General features: G+C 39.5%; 1 protein-coding gene across 1 annotated transcript in view; it reads right to left on the bottom strand.

Moving 5' to 3' along the window:
• Positions 1–8,841: 8,841 nt before the first annotated feature.
• Positions 8,842–23,383, bottom strand: part of LIN7A (lin-7 homolog A, crumbs cell polarity complex component) — an 88,209-nt gene continuing 73,667 nt past the window's right edge. Inside the window, exon 6 of the mRNA XM_053719239.1 lies at positions 8,842–9,069. Within this exon, the coding sequence (XP_053575214.1) occupies positions 8,842–9,069 (228 nt within the window). The remainder of the gene's footprint in view (positions 9,070–23,383) is intronic.

Here is a 23,383-nt window from a genome sequence, read left to right as displayed (position 1 = left end):
ATATCAGAGTTATTAAGGACTAACATCAGTCGAGGTAAAATAAATAATGGCTTTACTTTTACACTCATATTACAAGCTGAAAGTAATATTTATAGTATTAGTAATAGTAGTAGTAGTAGTAATAGTAAGCAAAAGTCTATAGCACGCTAACATCTGGAGATTAGATAGAGCAGCTACACTAAAATTAAATCTCTCGCAACATACACTTCTATGTACGCTCAATGTAACACTCATGCCGATATCGTTCGAGAGCTTAGCCAAAGGTGTGCTAAACCTCCTCTCAAGTAGTGGAGTTAAAGGGACAATATATTCTATACCAATTGAAATGGGTTGAGCTTGCAGGTAATATCAGATCTCATTAGGCCAAGATCAATACCTTAGTTGTCTACTTTTAAAACAATATATAGTTTTGACAGGTAAATAAAAAAGGGCTCCATTTCTGCTTAAATGGAGTGATGCAAAAATGCTAAAAATTCTCCGGTATTTTGGGCAAGTTCTTCTCTGAAGGTCCTGGTAGTGAATGGGGTTAAACATCTTGCACCCCACTGGGAGTTTAATTTCTTCTGCTGGCTGTGTTTGAATTTTCCTGCAAATAGCCTGGATGTAAGACCAGTATAGGTGGGGATACCACCGGCCAAATCAGCTATTTCAAATACTCAAATAAGGGTAAAGGATCTACTTGTAAACCATTTCATACAAACCAGCAGGTAAAATGGATAATTGAGAACAATTTAAAGGGGAGAACATTTTGGGGTAAACTGTCCCTTTAATTACTTACTTTTATACTATTGTTTTGTATTGAAAAATACTATATATATATATATATATATATATATATATATATATATAAACACACATATTTATATATATATATTTATATATATATTTACACACACATATATATATTTACAGTATATATATATATATATATATATATACATACATACACACACACACAGATATATATATATATATATATTTATATATATATATATATATATATATTACACACACTCTCAATGTGAATCTGCCCTCCAAGCCCACAGATCATAATTCTTTATTGATGTCCAATAGCTGCCATGCCCCATCTCTTGTTAGAGGTATAATTAAATCGCAGTACATTAGAGCTATTAAGAACAATTCTAGCAGAGAGAAGGGGGAGTCACAAGTGCAGGAGATGCAAAATAGATTTGAGAAAAGAGGCTACTCACCTAAGGTTCTGGAAGCAGTAAAAGAGCAAATTAAAGATGTTACGCAAAAGGCACTGCTATGTAAAGAACCAAGACGACAAAATATTGAGAAGAATATCATTTTCACTACTATGCTTGAACCCAATGCATCCAAGGTTGGACAATCCATAAAAGAACATTGGCATATTCTACTCTCGGATCCAAAATTTAAATTTGCGAAGAACACTAACTCCATGGTAGGGTATAAACGCAACACTAATCTTAGAGGTCATTTCAGATCCCATCAGGTGTTATTCAGATGATGATCGAAAGAGTACACGAAAGGGTTGTTTCGGTGCCCAAATTGCACTACATGCAACGGAATGATAGCCACCAAAAGGTTCAACCATCCACATGATAACAAGAAGTACATCATCAATCATCCTATTACTTGCACTACCGTACATGTGGTTTACATGTTGGTTTGTCCATGTGGCTTACACTATGTGGGCAAGACCCAAGGGACTATCCATGAAAGAATAGCCAATCACCGTATGGCTATAAGATAGGCCATAAAGAAAGGGGAATCTGAACAACCGGTGGCTCGCCACTGGTTGCTGGCTAAGCATCCTGTATCTTCGATCAAAGTGACCTTCATTGACCACATTCCCACGTGGTGGTGATAGAAACAAACTGCTTCGTAGGAAGGAAGCAGAGTGGATGTTCAGGCTAGAAACCATACATCCTAAGGGACTGAACTTTTTGCCTGATTTTGGTGCATTAACATAAGGAGTTATTGCAATATGTCACTGGGATATGGAATGTAATGGTTGTGGATGGGGACGAGACGGGGTTGTCTTCCGTCTTTTGACGGGATATATATCCCATACTCAGTCATTGGTAAGAGTGTGTAATAGCGCAGATTATTTTTAGTTTGCGGTGTCACCACGATACCCCCTAGACCAACGTAGAGTTCCATCCTATAAGTGACATATACTCTCAAATTACCTGCTACATGGCACTGAAGAGTCCTGATCTGGACTAACACAACGTTATGATTGACATATAAGATGTGATTTTTTTAGAATGTGATATAATAACCAGCAATTGTATCGTTCTAGGATATAAGTTTATTGATGAAGTAGGTACCCTCTCGTATGACCTATAATAACATAAGGGCCAAGATACCTTACATAGTTGCTAATACTATGAGTTCGTAATTTGAGTGTGTGCATAATTGTATTATTTGCTTTAACATTGGATATATGGTTGATCACTTGAAGTTCACTATACTTACTTGTTTATAGTTCCTCTGATTACATCTTGGCAATACAGGCATATTTAACACGAGAGTGTATGCACTTGAATACATGTGGAAATTGTTTACACTGGTTCCGGAAGTGACGACAGTTCTATGAAGTTCCGGTATGACCGGTTACAGGAAGTGATGTAACTTCCGGTAACTAGATGTGCGAATACGCACAGGGACTTACTGCACACGATATTGGTTTTATACGATTAGGACACACTAGATTACACATTTGATGTCACTTAATATTAAAATATGATAAGTTGATGGGTGATTCATTACATTGATATACTGGATGTAATATTGTGACACTCGATGTTGAGAATTGTTATTTACAAATAGACATTTATTAAGGTTACACTGTACACCCGGAAGTTAATCTTGTAATCTTCCTGGGTCACACTAGCCTGTACCGGAAATGATGTAATTTTTATGCTTTTTTTCTCACAGGAAGAGGGAGTACCTGTTTGTTTTACACTGTATTTAAGCACAGTTACTGTGTATATTTTTGTTCTGAAGAAGGGGAGTTTTATTCCCCGAAACGTCAATAAAATTGACTTTTTTGCTTTGAAGAAATCCTGGTCTGCCTCTGATTTTGTTGAAAAAAGAAAAAAAAAAAAATATATATATATATATATTATACATACATACATATACTCACATTTGATCCTTTCCCAGTCCGGCACCTTATACCATATATCTTTAAATCAGTGTTAAAACATGTTTTCAATAATATCTGTTCTGCCAATCTCTTCATTGGCTTCCTTTTGCCTCCAGGATTAAACACAAAATTATCACTCTGACATACAAAGCCCTCAACTGTACTGATCCCCCCTATATCTCAGACCTTGTCTCCAGATACTGTCCCTCCTGTCCCCTTCACTCTGCTCATGAGCTCCTACTCTCCTCCTCTCTTGTTACCTCCTCACACTCCCGTTTACAGGACTTTTCCAGACTGGCTCCCATCTTGTGGAACTCTCTGCCTCGCTCCACAAGACTCTCCCTTAGTTTGAAAGCTTCAAGTGCTCCCTAAAGACTCTACTGTTCAGGGATGCATACAACCTACACTAACCTTTCATTATAGCAGTTCCTCTCCTCCATTGCTATCCCCCTTGAACCCCCTTAGCATGTAAGCCTAAGAGCCCAGCTGTTTGTAGATCACCTTCTTTAGAGCTGACTACAACAGTGAGACTCTTGGCAGGGCTCTCTACCCGTTGGATCCCTATAAATGTTTCCTTGTATTCTGCCTATGTTTATAGCACTGCAGAATTTGTTGGCGCTCTACAAATAACCGATAATAATAATAATATACCTTTATTTTATGTATACATGAAAAGCTTTATTTTAATAATTTTCTCACATTTTGTTATGCATATTTTTAAGCATTAACACTTTACATAAAGTATGCAAAAGCGCACCATTTACACACGCAACACAACTCACCACTTATAATATGGGCATAATTAATAGCGCTGCCTGCACTATTTATTAAAAATATAGAGTGCACTATAAAATGTTAGCCACCTTAAGATTCTCTGGTTAATAGTTTTACCATCCACTTGTATTACCAGACTGTGCGGCGCTATTCTTTGTGCAAGGTTGCCTTGATTGTGCTCCACTTGTAACCTATTCCATAGAGTTTCACTTAAGAATAGATGAAGTGGCATATTCATTTTTATTATTCAAATAGAGTAATCAATTATATTTCTAGAAGTAACATTTGCTCAACTGTAATAAGTGTATGCTGCCTAGGCATGACATCTTGTATTAATACCATTACATAAAGTCATAAGAAAGGGCACATTTTCTGAATAATAATTATATGTTTTTCATCTGCCATTGTGCAGCTGCACCTTAGAAACCACAAAGATGTAATTGGCATTAGAACTGGCATTTTAAATAATATAATTAAGCTAATTAATGGGTCATTTACTTGAATTTAATAATTGTTTTTTTAAAAAAAGCTGACATGTTAAATCACTTTTGCTTCATCCCACACCTTTGGGACAATATCTGACAAATTAAAATGTTGGCAACTGCGTAGGAGAACACCACTGTTTCTCTAGGCTAAAAATCAGGTATTTTATATTGAATTGTCCCCCCCTACTGAGGAAATGAACATGAGTCTGAAATATATATTTCTTTTGAAGGGCAGTAAGAACTACTGTGCTGAAGAGGGAAGACAACACGCAGCACCCACTTTAGTTACATGGTGAGCAGCAGCAGCTAAGGAGACATTCTTACTGTGATGAAATACAGGAAAGCTCCATGTGAATAAAATACTTGACTAATGTGAGAGTCCTCACCCCTTAGAGACACTAACAGATTTCTGTTAGCCATAACAAGTTTGATATATTAAGGTGGGGGTGAGCATGTTCCTGTGACTGTCCCCTAGAGATACATCTTGTATCATCATTATTAGAACCCCCTCTGACAATATATAGCAAATTGTTTCAGTTTGAGAATGATAGGGGATCTGTTTCTAGGCATTCCTGCAAGTGGTATTATAAAAAATGGCTACAGCTCAAGCAGGGGGAATTTTCTGCCTGTCGAGGACAAAAGTGAATGTGAGCAGTATTTTCTGTATTTAAAGGAACATGAACCCAAATATTTTCTTTCCTTATTCAGACAGAGCATACATTTGTAAACAACTTTCGAATTTACCTCAATTTTGCTTCATTCTCTTGTTATCCTTTCTTGAAGGAGAAGCAATCCACTATTTTGAGCTAGCTAAGCACATTGGTAAGCCAATCAAATAGGCAAATATGTGCAGCCACCAATCACCAGCAAACTTCCATCTCCTTAGCCTACCTAGGTATGTTTCAACAAAGGATACCAAAAGAACTAAGCAAATTAGATAAAAGATGTCAATTGGAAAGTTGTTTACAATTGTATGCTTTATATGAATCATGTTGGGTTTCATGTCCCTTATAAACTACTATAAACGTGTTTTTAGGCAGGGACAGTAATTATTTTATAGGAATATTGGTTTTGTGAAATTACAATGTTATGTGTATTTAGGGCTGCCAGGTGTCCAAAATAAAAATGTTGGATACTTAAATGTCTCTGAGTGTTAGATAAATGTAAAAGGCCTCCAGTTCCTCAATGCATTACAAACATGGGCCAGAAAGTAGTGTAGGGCAATCAAAGGGGTCAAATTACTTTTGTTTTTTATATGTTTCTGCCAGCCAAAGACGTAAAAATGTTTTTTTTTATGTTACTGGTAGCCAAGGAGTAAAATGATTGCTCAGTTGTGAAAAATATGCATAGTGTAATCAAGATTAGGGCAAAGGTAGAGCTTTTAGAGGACACTGTGTGACCCTACTTACCACTGTGCCAAGTCACCCACAGAATGTCCAGTATTTTTGTGGAGGAGAGCTGGCAACCTCATGTGTATTCACATTTATGCACTGAAAATCCCTTTATAGATTATTTTCTGTCTGTCTTACTAGAGAAAGGTATGGTTTGCGGTGCACAATTTTTCAGGATATCTCTGTAGGGAGTTCAGTAAGGAAAAGCATATTGATATAAGCTTTACAAAAACTGCAATGTGAGTCAGATTGTTAAAAAAATATGTGCTGTTCATTTGACTTGAAAATTGACATAGGTTATTTGGATATGTGGATTGATTTTAGTTAATTTTAAATAATTTAAGTTTTTACCATTTTATTGAAATGGATGCAAATTGAGGGTCTGATTATAAAAGCTTTTTTTTTTGGAAAGAAATTGCAGTGCAGACTTCACAGGGGCTGATCTCACTGAATGCTAAAGATTCAAAAGATTCTAGACAGATACATTTTGCTTTTATGAGATATGATATGAGAGTTTTGTGCTTTGTATTTTATATTACTCTACACTTCAGAGTAAGCTTTGCACTTTCTATTTTATATTTTAATAAATTTATATTTAGATACAGCAGTGATTTTACAAATTTTAATTATGCTTTGAAAGTTTGTGTGTTACTTTAACAAATTAGGGCTATACTTTGTACATTTCTGTGTATATTTTACAAATTACATTGAACTTTGTATTCTCTCTGTTGTAAAATAAAACAGAACTTTGAAGTGGGAGGGACAGGTGAGTTTGCTGGCCCTAATAGGTGAGTTCCCAGGGTATGCCTGAGAAAAAAAGTAATATATATTAAACTAGTGGCAAAAACAAGTTAAAGTATTGTAACATATCTCAGCCTAATGTCATTATCCCTTTAAGAAATCCTTCTCTGACTGCTGCATTTGGGCAGTATTCACATTCAGCTTGCTTGCCTGCCTGATTAATCATTCATGCACCTGATTACCTCAGCCTCTTTTTAAGCCTTCTCAGGTCTAATGTGCTTGGCATTAACATTGAAGTTGTGATCCTGAACAACAGATGTCTGTGACTGTTTCCTGTATGAATTTACCAACTATTTCAACTTACAGCATTTTCTATTCCAATGCCTAAAATCATCAAATCGCAAGTATCCAAATAATTCCATTTTCTGTTTCCTGGACACTGCTACTTAACAAACTCAGAACTTTATTATAAATCAAGCATACTTTTGGTTATCATCACTCTCTAATTACAACAGCATCCTACTCAGAACTTTATAACTATTTCTCTGCTACAAGTTGTCATTGCTGAAATATCCTGCTGCAAATATGTTAACATATTCTGAACTCTGCATCTATGTGTTCAATTAAAAGCTTTCATGTGATTCTCCAAAATATGTTCAAACAGTAATTGATGCCTTAAACTTAACTTTCACCTGTGCTGCTCTGCTAATTACTGACATACAGCTCTTTATAATAATATGTACTGTGAACCTGCAACAAACCAAGTTTGCATCTAAATGCACAAACGGTAATTAATGCCTAAACTTGCAGCTTGTCTAAGTACCTGTGCAGCTGTGCTTTAACTCTGACATACAGCTTTATATAATATTATGTACTGTGAACCTGCAACAAACCTTAGTTTGCATCTAAGTGTCAATCTTTTACCAGATTACTCTGAAGCCTGAACATTCCACATTGCTATATTTTTCTCTCATTGAATCCTGCAGTTACTTCTATTAACTAACTATAAGTCACAGTGAACTCAGAATATATTGTATACAAATGTTGCACTCTCCATTTATACTACAATAACTTCTAGCAACTATGAATCACAGAATATCATCTATCCACGTCCAGGATACTCTTCCCCGGGTCAGGGGTCAGTGTCTTCAAATCCCTACCACTGCCCCGAGGGTCTGTGTCCTGAGCGCATGTACACCGGATCATGACAAGTATAGTCAAAGCATTTCAATTTAATTTGTATTTGCTGCAAACTGAGACTTTATATCAGCCCAGGTGTTTTCCTGTTAACTTCTCTCTCCCTTGTGAAATTCAGCATCCCAGAGAGTCATATTACTTTATATGGAAGGCATCTCTCATCTCTCTGGGACTTCCAGATTCCACACTTTTTCTTTAGAATATAGGGATTCAGCCACTGTGAAGTCTGTATTATAATATCAGGTCAATAGAAAATAATGAATCTCTCTGGGAAACTGAAGCTGTCAGTTTTTAATTTTTTTTGAATAGAAGAAACATAAAGTACAATGCTATTTGTTAAAGATACACATAAATACAAATAGTGTGAACCTAATTTGTTAAAGTTATGCAGAAACTTTGAAAGCATAAAATCACAATCCTAAATACACTGCCATGTACAAAATAAAATACAAAACAGACAGTGCAAAGTTTAAATGTAATAAAACTTTTTAAGAAGTGTAAAGTAATATAAAATACAAAGCACAAAATGTAAATGCAACAGATATTGTCTCTCCTTCACATACAGAAATGCAGAGAACACCCCTTAGGGAAGTATAGCAAAATCTGCCTTTTTAGAATTTCACTAGGGATCTTGCAGTGCTGGAACATCATGATATATCATCTCGTCTTAGCCTCTCAGGCCCTTAGAGAGATGTTTTATGGAAAATAATTGTATCCTAAGATTACATTCCTGCTTTTTCAAATAAAGATAAAAAATAGAAATTGATAATAGGAGTAAATTAGAAAGTTGCTTAAAGTTGCATGTTCTATCTGAATAATGAAAGAAAAAAATTGGGTTTCATATCCCTTTGATTAGAACCAGATTGATATCGCAATTTTTTTGATACTCAATATTGATACATTACTTGAGTTTTAATACTTTATATCCATTACTCAAAACGTCCAATTTATTATATATTTATCATATATTTTTATAAAGTTATAAAAAGTAAATTATCATAAGTATCATCCTAAGTATTAATGTTATAATGGTATTAAAATGACGAGGGTGATTATAAAAATTCGATAATTTATGTTTTGTATCATAAGAAGTGAAAGCAATGAAAACTCTCACCTACGACATATGATTTTGCTGGGTCTGTTGCTGCTGCTGCTGCTGTTGTTGCTGCTGCTGTTGAAGTAGTAGTTGCTGTTGTTGTCTACGTCTGGCCGTCCTGAGCTTCTCAAACCGAGCCTCCATTTCATCCAGTACTTTTGGTGTGTATCTCACCACTAGCTTCACACTGTCTATAGCAGCCTTTAAAAGCTCCACTGCCTTTTCATGATGCTCTCCTTCTACACTCTGAGAGAATACAAAAAAAAAATCAAGGTGATGATCAAAATAATAAGCCCTAAAGTTACTTATAACTACTATATAGCTGCCCACAGCAAACAAGTTGGCACTGGCACAATGACAGACAGGCTAAAAGTACTGTATATTCCAAATGTTCTGTCCCCATCCACAACTCACCTGACCAGTATACCTGAAACTTTGTCTCCATTACAGATGTCTCTCACTATCTCTGCTGCCAAGAGTGCCAACCTAATCCGCCCACCAGGCCATGGCCTCACTGACCAAGACTGCCAACTCCAAATGCTGCCAACTACAACATGCGGCTGCTGAAAATGCTGACAACAGTATCCACACAAAGTCAGGCTACTGCTTCCCAACCTGTATCCACCCTCCACTGCCATCCTATCCTTTCAGCCACCGCTGGCTGTACTTAGTCCATTTTATAATTTTTTATTAATGCCTGCATTTTATTTTGTTTTTATTTTACAGCCAGGCCCAGGAGAAACTTGTGAGGCTGAGTGTAAAAATTGGGAACCAGGAGAAAGAAAACAAAATTATTATTTTACATGAGAACCCATGAAATACAGGAGAGTTGGCAACCATACAAGTGAAAAAAATTCACCATGGGCAGTGTGAATTTGAACTGTAAGTCTACAGACTTTGTGCTTGCTGGCTGCTTTTTTCCCTTCTGTGCTATATGGTTTCTTTATTTGTTCCAGATAATTTGTGCACTGTGGTACTTATGTTCATCCGATTACTATACTTGACTGACCCACTGGAACTTGTTACGTCATCTGCACCCTTTATAAGTTTACAGTTTCTGTCAGTTGGTACTTGTATTTTGTTTGCTCTCTGTAGCAGTTAGATGATGTTTATAAGTTACTGGTTCCTGTACTGTATTATATTAATTTAGATTCTTGTGTTTTGGCCACCAATTTGGCTGCTCATTCTACTACCTGCCTGCATCTATTTATCTATTGCCTGTGCAGGTACCTAACCCTGACCTAGTTACTGATACTGTCTCTATCTCATGCACCATGACTTGGTCTACTTGTGTTTGGACCAAGATCTCTAGAGATTCTAAGACTGAGAGGCCACTGTAAGAGTGACCTCTCTATGCAAGTTGGGTTCCAGTCAACAAACCAAGTAGGTCCTTAAAATCAATTAGTCATATAAAAACATGAATGGTACTAGTATTGAACGTTCCCTGGCTATTCTTGTTTAGGGAACCATTAGTACTTCCTTTACATTTAAAGGAACAGTGAACACCTTGTAATTACAAGATATTTCTATTGTGTTGCTATAGAATAATATATGAGGTCAACTGGTATATTTTGTGTATTGAACCATTAGAACACTGGAGGACATAGCCATTAAGATTGCTTCTTAGGATATTATTTTAGCTCATTCATGTTTGCTATCTTCTGCTGCACCGTGACTTAGCTTGACTTGAAACAGATTTTCTTTCTCCCAGAATGTTTTTTTCTAATGACATCATTTCAAACAAGACTGTGAGTCCCATTTATCATCTATACTGCTGACTTGCAAGGTTTCCCAGGCATCATTCACAGCATGTGCTGCTAAAATGCAATAATGCATAGGCAATCATTTGGGCACCTCCAATTAAGGACTTGATTCCATTGAGCTGCAATTGGGTTTTCACAAGGTCACAAAAAAAAAAAAAAACTAGCTGTCAGAAGCCATTACGCTAATCGTCATTTTTAAGTCGCACTTTTTTCCATCATTACCAACAGCTGAAAAGTGCAAAATTACACCTGGTTTCCATTGAATGTGCAAACAGGTAAAACACTGTAAGAAGCTGTTGATAAAGTCTCATGTCCTTAAATAAAACATTTCTTCATAATTTCAATGTGTCTTTGTTTTGTGACCTACATAACATCCGTGCCTCCCTCTAGAGGAGATCACAGGTAAGGAGCACAAACTTTACTTTTATAGTGTAAGGTCGGGTTACTATAGCAACAAACTTGTTATGGTGCAATTTTCAAGAAATCTGACGTAAGATAGAAGCATTAACACAACGTTAACTTACACATACCCAAAAAGACTGACTGTACCCGATGCACAAAATATTTCAATTGAAACCTTCTGCTATAAAGGAGCTGTAAACTACTTTTAGCTGTCGGCAATTGCGGTAGCTTACAGCTCCATTTTTAATGACTCAATGGAAACATGGCTCTAAGTCTTAGATGCTCTCATCCTCCTCTTCATGAATGAAGCCCTATGACTCAAGGTAATAAATATTAATATAGACATATTTTTTTATGCTATGAAGTTATTGCTTTAAAGTGTATGTAACTGAAAGTGTTAGTTTGGGAATGTTCGTCTGCTTGGCCAAAGACTTCAAAAAGACTACTCCCAAACTAGGGGCCTATTTCTCTAAAGATATCTGGTTTGACAAGATTATCTAAGAACTATCGTTAGTACTGCCAAGTCCCTTAAACATTTTAGAAAGGCAAATTTTAAACTGAGAGCTGTTTATCTTGCTGTGTAGGGTTCTGGTTGTAAAGAAAAGACACAAACATCACAATATAATTTGCAGATGTTTTCTCAACATTGGCACGGTTTTAATAATAAGGTCTTAGACCTCTAGAAGTAGTTTCTTAACTGTAACATTAAAGAATAGGACCTGCTTGGCAAAAGATAAAAAGGGATATATGTCCCATAAGTCTCAAAAATAAATTAGGATATATGAAAACGAGCTAACATAAATAAATAAATAACTCTAATACTAGCGCAGGCCTTAATATTAGCATCTATGGACAAGCTAAAATTTGCGTGCAAATTGATATTACAAGCTAATGATAAAACAGATTTTATAGAGAATGTTTAGCTTGGCAAACATCCCTTTAGCGCGCCATATACATTCAATGCCTTTTGAAACTGTGTGTAATGATTGAGCAGACTTAGTGTTTTGTGGAACACAACTGCAGAACAGATAAGTAAGTATTTGAATGTTTCACCCTCTTGGTATAATATCACTATAGCTGAGAGTGATATTCGTTGTAGGTTGAGAGTGATTTTATATGTATAAGTATAACTGTAATAATTGTCCCAAAACAGCTTTACAGTTTTCACAGGTAGATTGTGAATATGAGTGATAATAGTAGTGGGTGCAGACTCTGGTTGAATTGTTTTGATGAATCCCCAAAGTAGTTAGTACACAGACAAACCTAAGTGAAACAGGAGTTCCCAGATCTCAATTCCTCCTTAGGATGGTAACAGTTCCTTTGCTTATCACTGCTGCTGCAGCTCGCAGCATTCTGTGGAGTAGAGCGGAAGGCAGGGGAGGAGTCACTCGCTGACACGCTGCTTGATTGACAGCTGAGAACGCTGGCAAGCCCCGGTCTCCCGTGAATCACAGTTGCGGTAAGAAACGCTGGGATAATACAGCAGGAAAGTTATCAACGGCGGTTTCAAGTAACCGGCTAGTGAGGGGAGAGTCAGACTCCGGTTAGGAAGGAGAGCTATCACTCAATTAAGTCCTCTCATGAAGCGGCGAGAGCCGTGTATGTTACTGAATGTAGAAAACCAAATGCAGGTAACTGAAGTCTTTTAAATTGAAGAGGTGTAATGATAAGTGGTCCAGCAGGAAGATTTTGTAATCCAAGAGTAGTTGGAAAAAAGTAATATTCTTTACAGGAATATATGAGCTCAGTATGAGCAGGAGTTACTCAGTCAAAAGCAACAAATACTAAGCACCTGTCTTTGGGTGAGCAGGTGATTTAAAGGCTCTGTGGGCAGGGCTAGGATGATGAAGGTAGCTGCTTAAAGGAACATACATGATGTGAAAACCCTCACATCATCCCCACCTCAAGAAAGCTGTCCCACAGCTTGAGGTCTAGGTTTATCTGGGAAGCGACTGTGGAAAGTAGAGATGAGCCTTGGAGCATTAACCGCTGAGGCTTCTTCCCAAGAGTCGTCTTCTGAAGGATAACCCTTCCAGTGGATGAGATATTGCAGTATTGAACCCTTGTAACGGGAGTCCAGAATGGAATGTACTTTGTATACTTGAGTATCAGTTATAACTGGGGAGTCAGTACTGTTGACATCTTGTTGTCTAGATCCAGTATAAGGTTTTAGAAGAGAGACGTGGAAAGTCGGATGCACTTTCATTCCAATGGGCAGTTGTAGGGTGACGGCGTTAGGGTTGACTACTCGGGTTATCTCATAGGGTCCAATAAACTTCCTAGCAAGTTTCTTGCTGGGGACTTGTAGTTTCAAGTTCTTCGTGGAAAGCCAAACCCGGTCACCGATGGAGTAGTTGGGGGGAGTTCTCCTTCTGAGGTCATAATGTCTTTTCTGCGTAGCTTGAGCATTCTGTATATTCCGTTTGATGAAATCGAAATTGTCTAGAATCCTAATAGTGAAGTCATCCAATTTGGGGGAATCAGTGCTGGAGGTAGTGTTGAGAAAAAGAGTGGGGTGGAAACCGTAGTTTGCAAAAAAAGGTGAACAGTTTGTAGATGAGCTGGTTAGGTTGTTGTAGGCATATTCAGCCATAGGTAAATAGGACATCCACTGGTCTTGCTGATAGGAACAGAAACATCTGAGGTATTCCTCAAGTCATTGATTCAACCGTTCCGTCTGCCTGTTGGTTTGGGGATGGTAGGATGTTGTGAATCTGTGATCAATTTGAAGGAGTTTAGACAATGTAGCCCAAAATCTCGAGGTAAATTGCGATCCTCTGTCAGTTATCACCCTAGTAGGGACACCATGTAGTTTAACAATGTTGTCTAGGAAGAGCCGAGCAGTTTCGGAAGACGAAGGGACCTTATGGTAGGGAATGAAGTGCCCCATCTTAGTGAACATATCTATTACGACAAGTATGGTGTTCTGCTTTTGAGATAAGGGTAGTTCAACAATGAAGTCCATACTAATTTGTTCCCAAGGGCGGCTGGGTATAGGTAAAGACATCAATAACCCATAAGGTTTTAACCTTTCGTTCTTAGAAGTAATGCAGGTGGAACAGGTACCAACATATTCTTTAACCGATTGCTTTAGTTTGGGCCACCAGTAGTAACGGTTCAGTAAATCCACCATACGCCTGACACCAGGATGACCTGAGGTTGGTATGTCGTGATGGTATTTTAAAACCTGATTCCTTAGAGCTTGAGGTACATAAAGCCTATCCTTGTGGTAGAGTAAACCATCTTTGTTCTCTACTTGGTAGCGAGTTTTTTCTTTGTCTTGTCTTTGATGTTTCTTAATCTCTGCTAGGAATGGTGTAGTAATACCAATGAACCGTTCTTGGGGAATCACCGACTGGATCTCTTGTGTAATTGAAGGTTTAACGTCTCTTCTAGAGAGAGCATCGGCCTTCCCGTTCTTGTTGGCGGGTCTATATTGGATAATGAAGTCAAACCTGGAGAAATAAAGGCTCCAACGGACCTGCCTTGCTGATAAGGTTTTATTATTCTGGAGAAATTGGAGGTTTCTATGATCTGTGTAGATGATGAATGGATATTTAGCTCCCTCCAATAGATGTCTCCAGTTCTCTAATGCTCTGCGAATGGCGAGGAGTTCTTTGTCTCCAATGGTGTAATTCATCTCTGCAGGAGACATGGTTTTGGAAAAGAAGGAGACTGGGTGCAAGGGTTCTGACATAGACAGGCGTTGTGAGAGTACAGCCCCTAGGGCATAGTCAGACGAATCAACTTCAAGGATGTATGGCAATGAGGCATCAGGGAATCGGAGTATAGGTGCTGTGGAGAAACTATTCTTGAGGAACTCAAAAGCTGTTGATGCTTCCTTGGTCCAATTGAAGGGTTTGGACTGGGTTGTAAGTTGGGTTAACGGTTTTACTATTTTGGAGAATCCCTTGATGAATTTTCGATAGTAGTTGGAGAAACCAAGGAAGCGTTGTAGATCCTTCCTGTTGGCTGGTGGAGGCCAATCCAAGACAGTGTCTACCTTCTTATGTTGCATCTTTATACCGTCAGGGGAGATGTCATACCCCAGGAATGAAATCTCTTTGCAATGGAATTGACACTTTTCTGCCTTGGCATAGAGCTTGTGAGTACGAAGTCTGGAGAGTACCCAGCGGAGATGTTTAATGTGATCCTTTAAGGTCTTAGAATATATTAGAATGTTGTCGAGGTACACGACCATGCAGACATCTAGTAAATCTCTGAAAATGTCATTTATAAAATGTTGGAAAGTCGCCGGAGCGTTGCACAATCCAAAAGGCATCACCAGGTACTCAAACAGCCCATATCTAGTGCGGAACGCCGTGAGCCACTCATGACCTTCCTGTATCCGTACCAGATTGTATGCACCTCTGAGATCGAGTTTGGAGAAGATGGTAGCGTCCGATAGGCGTTCAATCATCTCTGGAATCAATGGTAACGGATAGCGATTTTTTATGGTCCTCTTGTTAAGCTTGCGGTAGTCGATGATGGGCCTAAGTGAATCATCCTTATTCCTCACAAAAAAGATGCCTGCTCCAGCGGGAGAAGTGGAAGGTCTTATGAAACCTTTTTTGAGGTTTTCTTCGAGGTAGTTCTTGAGATGTGCCAATTCGGTTTCGTTTAATGGATAGATGTGCCCAAAAGGTATGCTTGCCCCTGGTTGCAGTTGGATAGGGCAGTCATACGGTCTATGGGGTGGAAGGGTGTCAGCTTCAGACTTGCTGAATACGTCAGCGAAATCTTTATAGCAGTCGGGTAGCAACTGTGGTTCGGGGAGAGTATGGAGAAGGTGATGCTGTGGGAAACAGGTGTTTTGACAGTATGAGGAGTTGAAGGAGATCTTTGAGGAGGTCCAGACTATGGAAGGCTCATGTAACTTCAACCATGTGATACCTAAAACTACAGGGAAATGAGGAGAAGGCAACACATCAAAAGAGATGAATTCGGTATGGCCGTTTTCAGTAACAACTCTCAGAGGAACAGTATGATGTGTAATAGGGCCATTACGTATAGTGGACCCATCAATAACACGAAGTACAAGTGGTATTTCTTTCAACACAAGTGGGATTTTATTTAATTTTACAAGCTGGGAGTCGATGAAGTTCCCAAAAGCCCCGGAATCTATGATGGCTTCAGCTGGTACCCTTTTCTGATCCCACTGCAAGAATAGAGAGAGGTTACAGTAAGTGGATTGTTTATGTACCTCATGAGAGGAACAAATAATGGTGGACTTACTTTTCTTATTCTTCTGAAGAATGGGACATTGATATACAGAGTGGGTTGGATCACTGCAGTACATGCAGAGGTTCCTAGTCTTACGCCTCATCCTCTCTTCAGTTGATAGAGGTCCTCTAACTACCCCAATCTCCATAGGAACGGATGTAGGAAGTGAGGGTTTGGTATGGCTTGTGGGAGCTGAATGCTTGACATAGAGATTGGTATGTAGCTTTTCTCCACGTCTCTCTCTGAGTCTTCTATCAATTTGAGAGGAGATCTTCATCAACGCTTCTAAGGTAGGAGGTAGTTCAACCCTTGCCAATTCATCCTTCAGATTCTCCGCCAATCCTAGACGGAATTGGTTACGAAGCGCTATAGGGCTCCAGAGGGTGTCAGAAGCATAAAGTTTGAACTCCGCAATATATTCTTCTACGGGCCTCTTACCCTGTTTGAGGTCCCTCATATGTGCCTCTGCTGTCAATTGGGTGTCTTTATCTGAATATAAATCGTCCATAAGACTGAAAAAAGATTCTAGAGTGGCAAGGGCAGAATCCTCGTGTTCACATAAATTGTCTGCCCAAACCCTGGGCTCTCCTCTGAGGAATGTGATGACGGTTAGTACTCTTATTTTCTCTGTAGTATAGGTTTTAGGACGCAAAGTAAAAAGTAAGTGACAGGAGTTTTTGAATTGTTTGTAATTGCGTCTGTTTCCACTGAAAGTCTCAGGGAGAGATATTTGGGGTTCAGGTATAGTATCATGAGCTGATCTAGCTGCTATGGAGTCCTTAAATAAATCTTTTAAAGTCTTATTCTCGATCTGTAGTTCTCTCACTGCGTGAGCTATTTGATCAACCTTCTGGGATAAGTTATAGACCACTTGAGGAAGTTCTGCTGGTTCCATGATCCTTTGAGGGCTTAGTATTCTGTAATGATTGAGCAGACTTAGTGTTTTGTGGAACACAACTGCAGAACAGATAAGTAAGTATTTGAATGTTTCACCCTCTTGGTATAATATCACTATAGCTGAGAGTGATATTCGTTGTAGGTTGAGAGTGATTTTATATGTATAAGTACCGGTATAACTGTAATAATTGTCCCAAAACAGCTTTACAGTTTTCACAGGTAGATTGTGAATATGAGTGATAATAGTAGTGGGTGCAGACTCTGGTTGAATTGTTTTGATGAATCCCCAAAGTAGTTAGTACACAGACAAACCTAAGTGAAACAGGAGTTCCCAGATCTCAATTCCTCCTTAGGATGGTAACAGTTCCTTTGCTTATCACTGCTGCTGCAGCTCGCAGCGTTCTGTGGAGTAGAGCGGAAGGCAGGGGAGGAGTCACTCGCTGACACGCTGCTTGATTGACAGCTGAGAACGCTGGCAAGCCCCGGTCTCCCGTGAATCACAGTTGCGGTAAGAAACGCTGGGATAATACAGCAGGAAAGTTATCAACGGCGGTTTCAAGTAACCGGCTAGTGAGGGGAGAGTCAGACTCTGGTTAGGAAGGAGAGCTATCACTCATTTAAGTCTTCTGATGAAGCGGCGAGAGCCGTGTATGTTACTGAATGGAGAAAACCAAATGCAGGTAACTGAAGTCTTTTAAATTGAAGAGGTGTAATGATAAGTGGTCCAGCAGGAAGATTTTGTAATCCAAGAGTAGTTGGAAAAAAGTAATATTCTTTACAGGAATATATGAGCTCAGTATGAGCAGGAGTTACTCAGTCAAAAGCAACAAATACTAAGCACCTGTCTTTGGGTGAGCAGGTGATTTAAAGGCTCTGTGGGCAGGGCTAGGATGATGCAGGTAGCTGCTTAAAGGAACATACATGATGTGAAAACCCTCAAACTGTGTTACACTTTGGCTCATATTACAAGTTAAAAGTTATGGCTTGCGCTCAAACCAAAGCCCAAATTGTGCTATAATATTTTAGTGGGACCTGAGATCTAAAGTAAAGTGTAAGGGTTAAACAAAATTCACAAAACGCATGTAAAACATATTAAAATAAAGTAATACACTCATATATATATATATATATATATATATATATACATTTATATATACTGTATATATGTATGTATATATGTGTCGATCGTCTGGGGTTGCAATGTTCCTTGTTCAGAGAAGAATTGACTGGTATTTTGGTGCTGGACAGACCGTAATAGGCGGGATCAGACTGATATATTACAGGAAAGTTCTACTCTGTGAAAAGCATTACTGGACTAAAAGAAGCTGCACCCAGGTGGTACATCGCCATAGAACAGGCTAGTTGTTCATTTCTGTGAGTACGCTTCTCTCTGCATCTATTAAGTCTCCCTAAGGGAAAAAAAGGAGCAACCAGACATGGACTCCTTGCTCAGTGTGCTTAGAGGAATATGGCTACACCTAACTGACAAGGCCCAATGAAGGCTGAAACGATTGTCTGGGGTTTTCTGTTCCTTGTTAAGAGAAGAATTGCCTGGTATTTCTGTGTTGGACTCACCATAATAGGTGGGATCAGACTGATATACTATTGGAAAGTTTTATTCTGTAAAAAGCATTACTGAGCTAAAATGAAGCTGCACCCAGGTGGTAAATCACCATAGATCAGGCTAACAATGTTATTGAGACAGTTGTTCGTTCATGTGAGTGCGCTTCTCTCTGCATGTATTAAGACTCCCTAAGGGAAAAAAGGAGCAACCAGACATGGACTCCTTGCTCAGTGTGCTTAGAGTAATAACAAAATTTATGCTTACCTGATAAATTTCTTTCTTTTGCGATGTACCGAGTCCACGGATTCATCCTAACTTGTGGGATATTGTCCTTCCTGACAGGAAGTAGCAAAGAGAGCACCACAGCAGAGCTGTCTATATAGCTCCCCCCTTAACTCCACCCCCCAGTCATTCGACCGAAGGCCAAGGAAGAAAAGGAGAAACTATAAGGTGCAGAGGTGACTGAAGTTTACATAAAAAAATACTATCTGTCTTGAATAGACAGGGTGGGCCGTGGACTCGGTACATCGCAAAAGAAAGAAATTTATCAGGTAAGCATAAATTTTGTTTTCTTTTGCATGATGTACCGAGTCCACGGATTCATCCTAACTTGTGGGATACCAATACCAAAGCTTTAGGACACGGATAAAGGGAGGGACAAGACAGGAACCTAAACAGAAGGCACCACTGCTTACAAAACCTTTCTCCCAAAAATAGCCTCCAAAGAAGCAAAAGTATCAAATTTATAAAATTTTGAAAAGGTATGAAGCGACGACCAAGTTGCAGCCTTACAAATCTGTTCAACAGAAGCATAATTTTTAAAAACCCATGTGGAAGCTACCGCTCTAGTAGAATGAGCTGTAATCCTTTCAGGAGGCTGCTGTCCAGCAGTCTCATAAGCCAAACGGATTATGCTTTTCAGCCAAAAGGAAAGAGAAGTCGCCGTAGCCTTTTGACCCCTACGCTTTCCAGAATAGACAACAACAAAGAAGATGTTTGACGAAAATCTTTGGTTGCCTGCAAATAAAATTTCAAAGCACGAACCACGTCCAAGTTGTGCATCAGACGTTCCTTCTTACAAGAAGGATTAGGACACAGAGAAGGAACAACAATTTCTCGATTGATATTCCTGTTAGTAACAACCTTAGGTAGGAACCCAGGCTTGGTACGCAAAACCACCTTATCAGCATGGAACACAAGACAAGGAGAGTCACATTGTAATGCAGATAGTTCAGAAACTCTTTGAGCTGAAGAGATAGCAACTAGGAACAAAACTTTCCAAGATAAAAGCTTAATATCTATGGAATGCATGGGTTCAAACGGAACCCCCTGAAGAACTCTAAGAACTAAATTTAGACTCCATTGCGGAGCAATAGGTTTAAACACAGGCTTAATTCTAACTAAAGCCTGACAAAAAGCCTGAATGTCTGGAACATCTGCCAGACGCTTGTGCAACAAAATAGACAGAGCAGATATCTGTCCCTTTAGGGAACTAGCTGATAATCCTTTCTCCAATCCCTCTGGAGAAAAGACAAAATACTAGGAATCCTGATTTTACTCCAGGAGAAGCCTTTGGATTCACACCAATGAAGATATTTACACCATATCTTATGATACATTTTCCTGGTAACAGGCTTTCGAGCCTGAATCATGGTATTTATGACTGACTCAGAGAAACTCCGCTTTGATAGAATCAAGCGTTCAATCTCCAAGCAGTCAGTTGCAGAGAAATTAGATTTGGATGCTTGAATGGACCTTGAATCAGAAGGTCCTGTCTCCATGGCAGAGACCATGGTGGAAGGGATGACATGTCCACCAGGTCTGCATACCAAGTCCTGCGTGGCCACGCAGGCGCTATCAAAATCACTGATTCTCTCTCTTGTTTGATTCTGGCAATCAGACGTGGAAGGAGAGGGAAAGGTGGAAACACATAAGCCAGGTTGAATGACCAGGGTACTGCTAGAGCATCTATCAGTACAGCCTGAGGATAACTTGACCTGGAGCCGTAACGAGGAAGTTTAGCGCTCTGACAAGACGCCATCAGATCCAACTCTGATGTGCCCCATAGCCGAACCAGCTGAGCAAACACCTCCGGATGGAGTTCCCACTCCCCTGGATGAAAAATCTGACGACTTAGAGAATCTGCCTCCCAGTTCTCTACACCTGGGATATAGATCGCTGACAGATGGCAAAAGTGAGCCTCTGCCCATTGGATTATCCTTGAGACGTCTATCATCGCTAAGGAACTCTTTGTTTCGCCCTAATGATTGATATAAGCCACAGTTGTGATGTTGTCCGACTGAAACCTGATGAATCTGGCCGAAGCCAGCTGAGGTCATACCTGGAGAGAATTGAATATCACTCTTAATTCCAGAATATTTTTTGGTAGGAGAGCTTTATCCCAAGTCCACAAACCCTGAGCTTTCAGGTAATTCCAGACTGCACCCCAGCCCAGAAGACTGGCGTCTGTCGTTACTATAACCGATTCTGGCCTGCGAAAACACATTCCCTGGGACAGATGATCCTGTGACAACCACCAAAGAAGAGAGTCTCTGGTCTCTTGATCCAGATTTATCTGAGGAGATAAATCCACAAAATCCCCATTCCACTGATTAAGCATGCATAGTTGTAGTGGTCTGAGATGCAAGCGAGCAAACAGAACTATGTCCATTGCCGCTACCATTAGTCCGATTACCTCCATACACTGAGCCACTGACGGCCGAGGAATGGAATGAAGAGCTCGGCAGGTGGACAAAATCTTTGATTTCCTGACCTCCGTCAGAAATATTTTCATGTCCACTGAGTCTATCAGAGTCCCTAGAAATGAAACTCTTGTGAGGTGGGAAAGAGAACTCTTTTTTACGTTCACTTTCCACCTGTGAGACCTTAGAAAGGCCAACACTAAGTCCGTGTGAGACTTGGCTAGTTGGAAGGACGACGCTTGAATTAGAATGTCATCTAGATAAGGCGCCACTGCTATGCCCCGTGGCCTTAGAACCACCAGAAGGGACCCTAGCACCTTCGTGAAGATTTGCAGCGCCGTGGCCAACCCGAAAGGAAGAGCTACAAACTGATAATGCTTGTCCAGAAAGGCAAACCTGAGGAACTGGTGATGATCTTTGTGGATAGGAATGTGCAGATACACATCCTTTAAGTCCATGGTGGTCATATATTGACCCTCTCGGATCAATGGTAAGATAGTCCGAATGGTCTCCATCTTGAAAGATGGAACTCTTAGGAATTGGTTTAGGATCTTGAGATCCAGAATTGGTCTGAAGGTTCCCTCCTTTTTGGGAACTATAAACATATTGGAGTAGAACCCCTGCCCCTGTTCTGCTTTTGGAACTGGGCAGATCACTCCCATGGTAAAAAGGTCTTCTACACAGAGTAAGAATGCCTCTCTTTTTGTCGGGTTTACAGACAATTGAGAAAGATGGAACCTCCCCCTTGGAGGGGAATCCTTGAAATCTAGAAGGTATCCCTGGGTTACAATTTCTACTGCCCAGGAATCCTGAACGTCTCTTCCTCAGGCTTGAGCAAAGAGAGAGAGTCTGCCCCTTACTAGATCCGGTCCCGGATCGGGGGCTACCCCTTCATGCTGACTTAGTGGCAGCAGCAGGCTTTTTGGTCTGTTTACCCTTGTTCCAAGCCTGATTAGGTCTCCAGGTTGGCTTGGATTGAGCAAAGTTCCCCTCTTTCTTTGCTGCAGGGGAAGAGGTAGAGGGACCACTCTTGAAGTTTCGAAAGGAACGAAAATGATTTTGTTTGGTCCTTGTCTTATTTGACTTATCCTGAGGGAGGGTATGACCCTTCCCTCCAGTAATGTCTGAAATGATCTCTTTCAATGCAGGCCCGAATAGGGTCTTACCTTTGAAAGGGATGGACAAAAGCTTAGATTTAGATGACACATCAGCTGACCAGGACCAGGATAACACTCTACGTGCTAAAATGGCAAAACCTGAATTCTTAGCCACTAATTTAGCAAGATGAAAAGCGGCGTCTGTAATAAAATAATTAGCCATCTTAAGAGCCTTAATTCTGTCCAAAATATCTAGTGGGGTCTCCATCTGAAGAGCCTCTTCTAGAGCCTCAAACTAAAAGGCAGCTGCAGTGGTTACAGGAACAATGCATGCTATAGGTTGAAGAAGAAAACCTTGATGAACAAAAATTTTCTTTAGGAGACCCTCTAATTTTTTATGCATAGGATCAATGAAAGCACAACTGTCTTCAATAGGTATAGTTGTTAGCTTAGCCAGGGTAGAAATAGCTCCCTCCACCTTAGGGATCGTCTGCCATAAGTCCTTTATGGTGTCAGAAATGGGAAACATTTTCTTAAAAACAGGAAGGGGAGAGAATGGAATACCTGGTTTATCCCACTCCTTAGTAACAATGTCCGAAATCCTCTTAGGGACCGGAAACACATCAGTGTAAACAGGAACCTCTAAATATTTGTCCATTTTACACAATTTCTCTGGAACTACAATAGGGTCACAATCATCCAGAGTAGCTAAAACCTCCCTGAGCAATAAGCAGAGGTGCTCTAGCTTACATTTAAATGCCGTCATATCTGAATCTGTCTGAGAGAACATCTTTCCTGAATCAGAAATCTCTCCCTCAGACAGCAAATCCCTCATCCCTACTTCAGAACATTGTGAGGGAATATCGGATACGGCTACTAAAGCGTCAGAAGGCTCAGCATTTGTTCTTAACC

This window comes from Bombina bombina, chromosome 6 (genome assembly GCF_027579735.1).
Source record: "Bombina bombina isolate aBomBom1 chromosome 6, aBomBom1.pri, whole genome shotgun sequence".
Lineage (NCBI taxonomy): Eukaryota > Metazoa > Chordata > Amphibia > Anura > Bombinatoridae > Bombina > Bombina bombina.
This window is presented reverse-complemented; position numbering and strand designations above follow the sequence as displayed.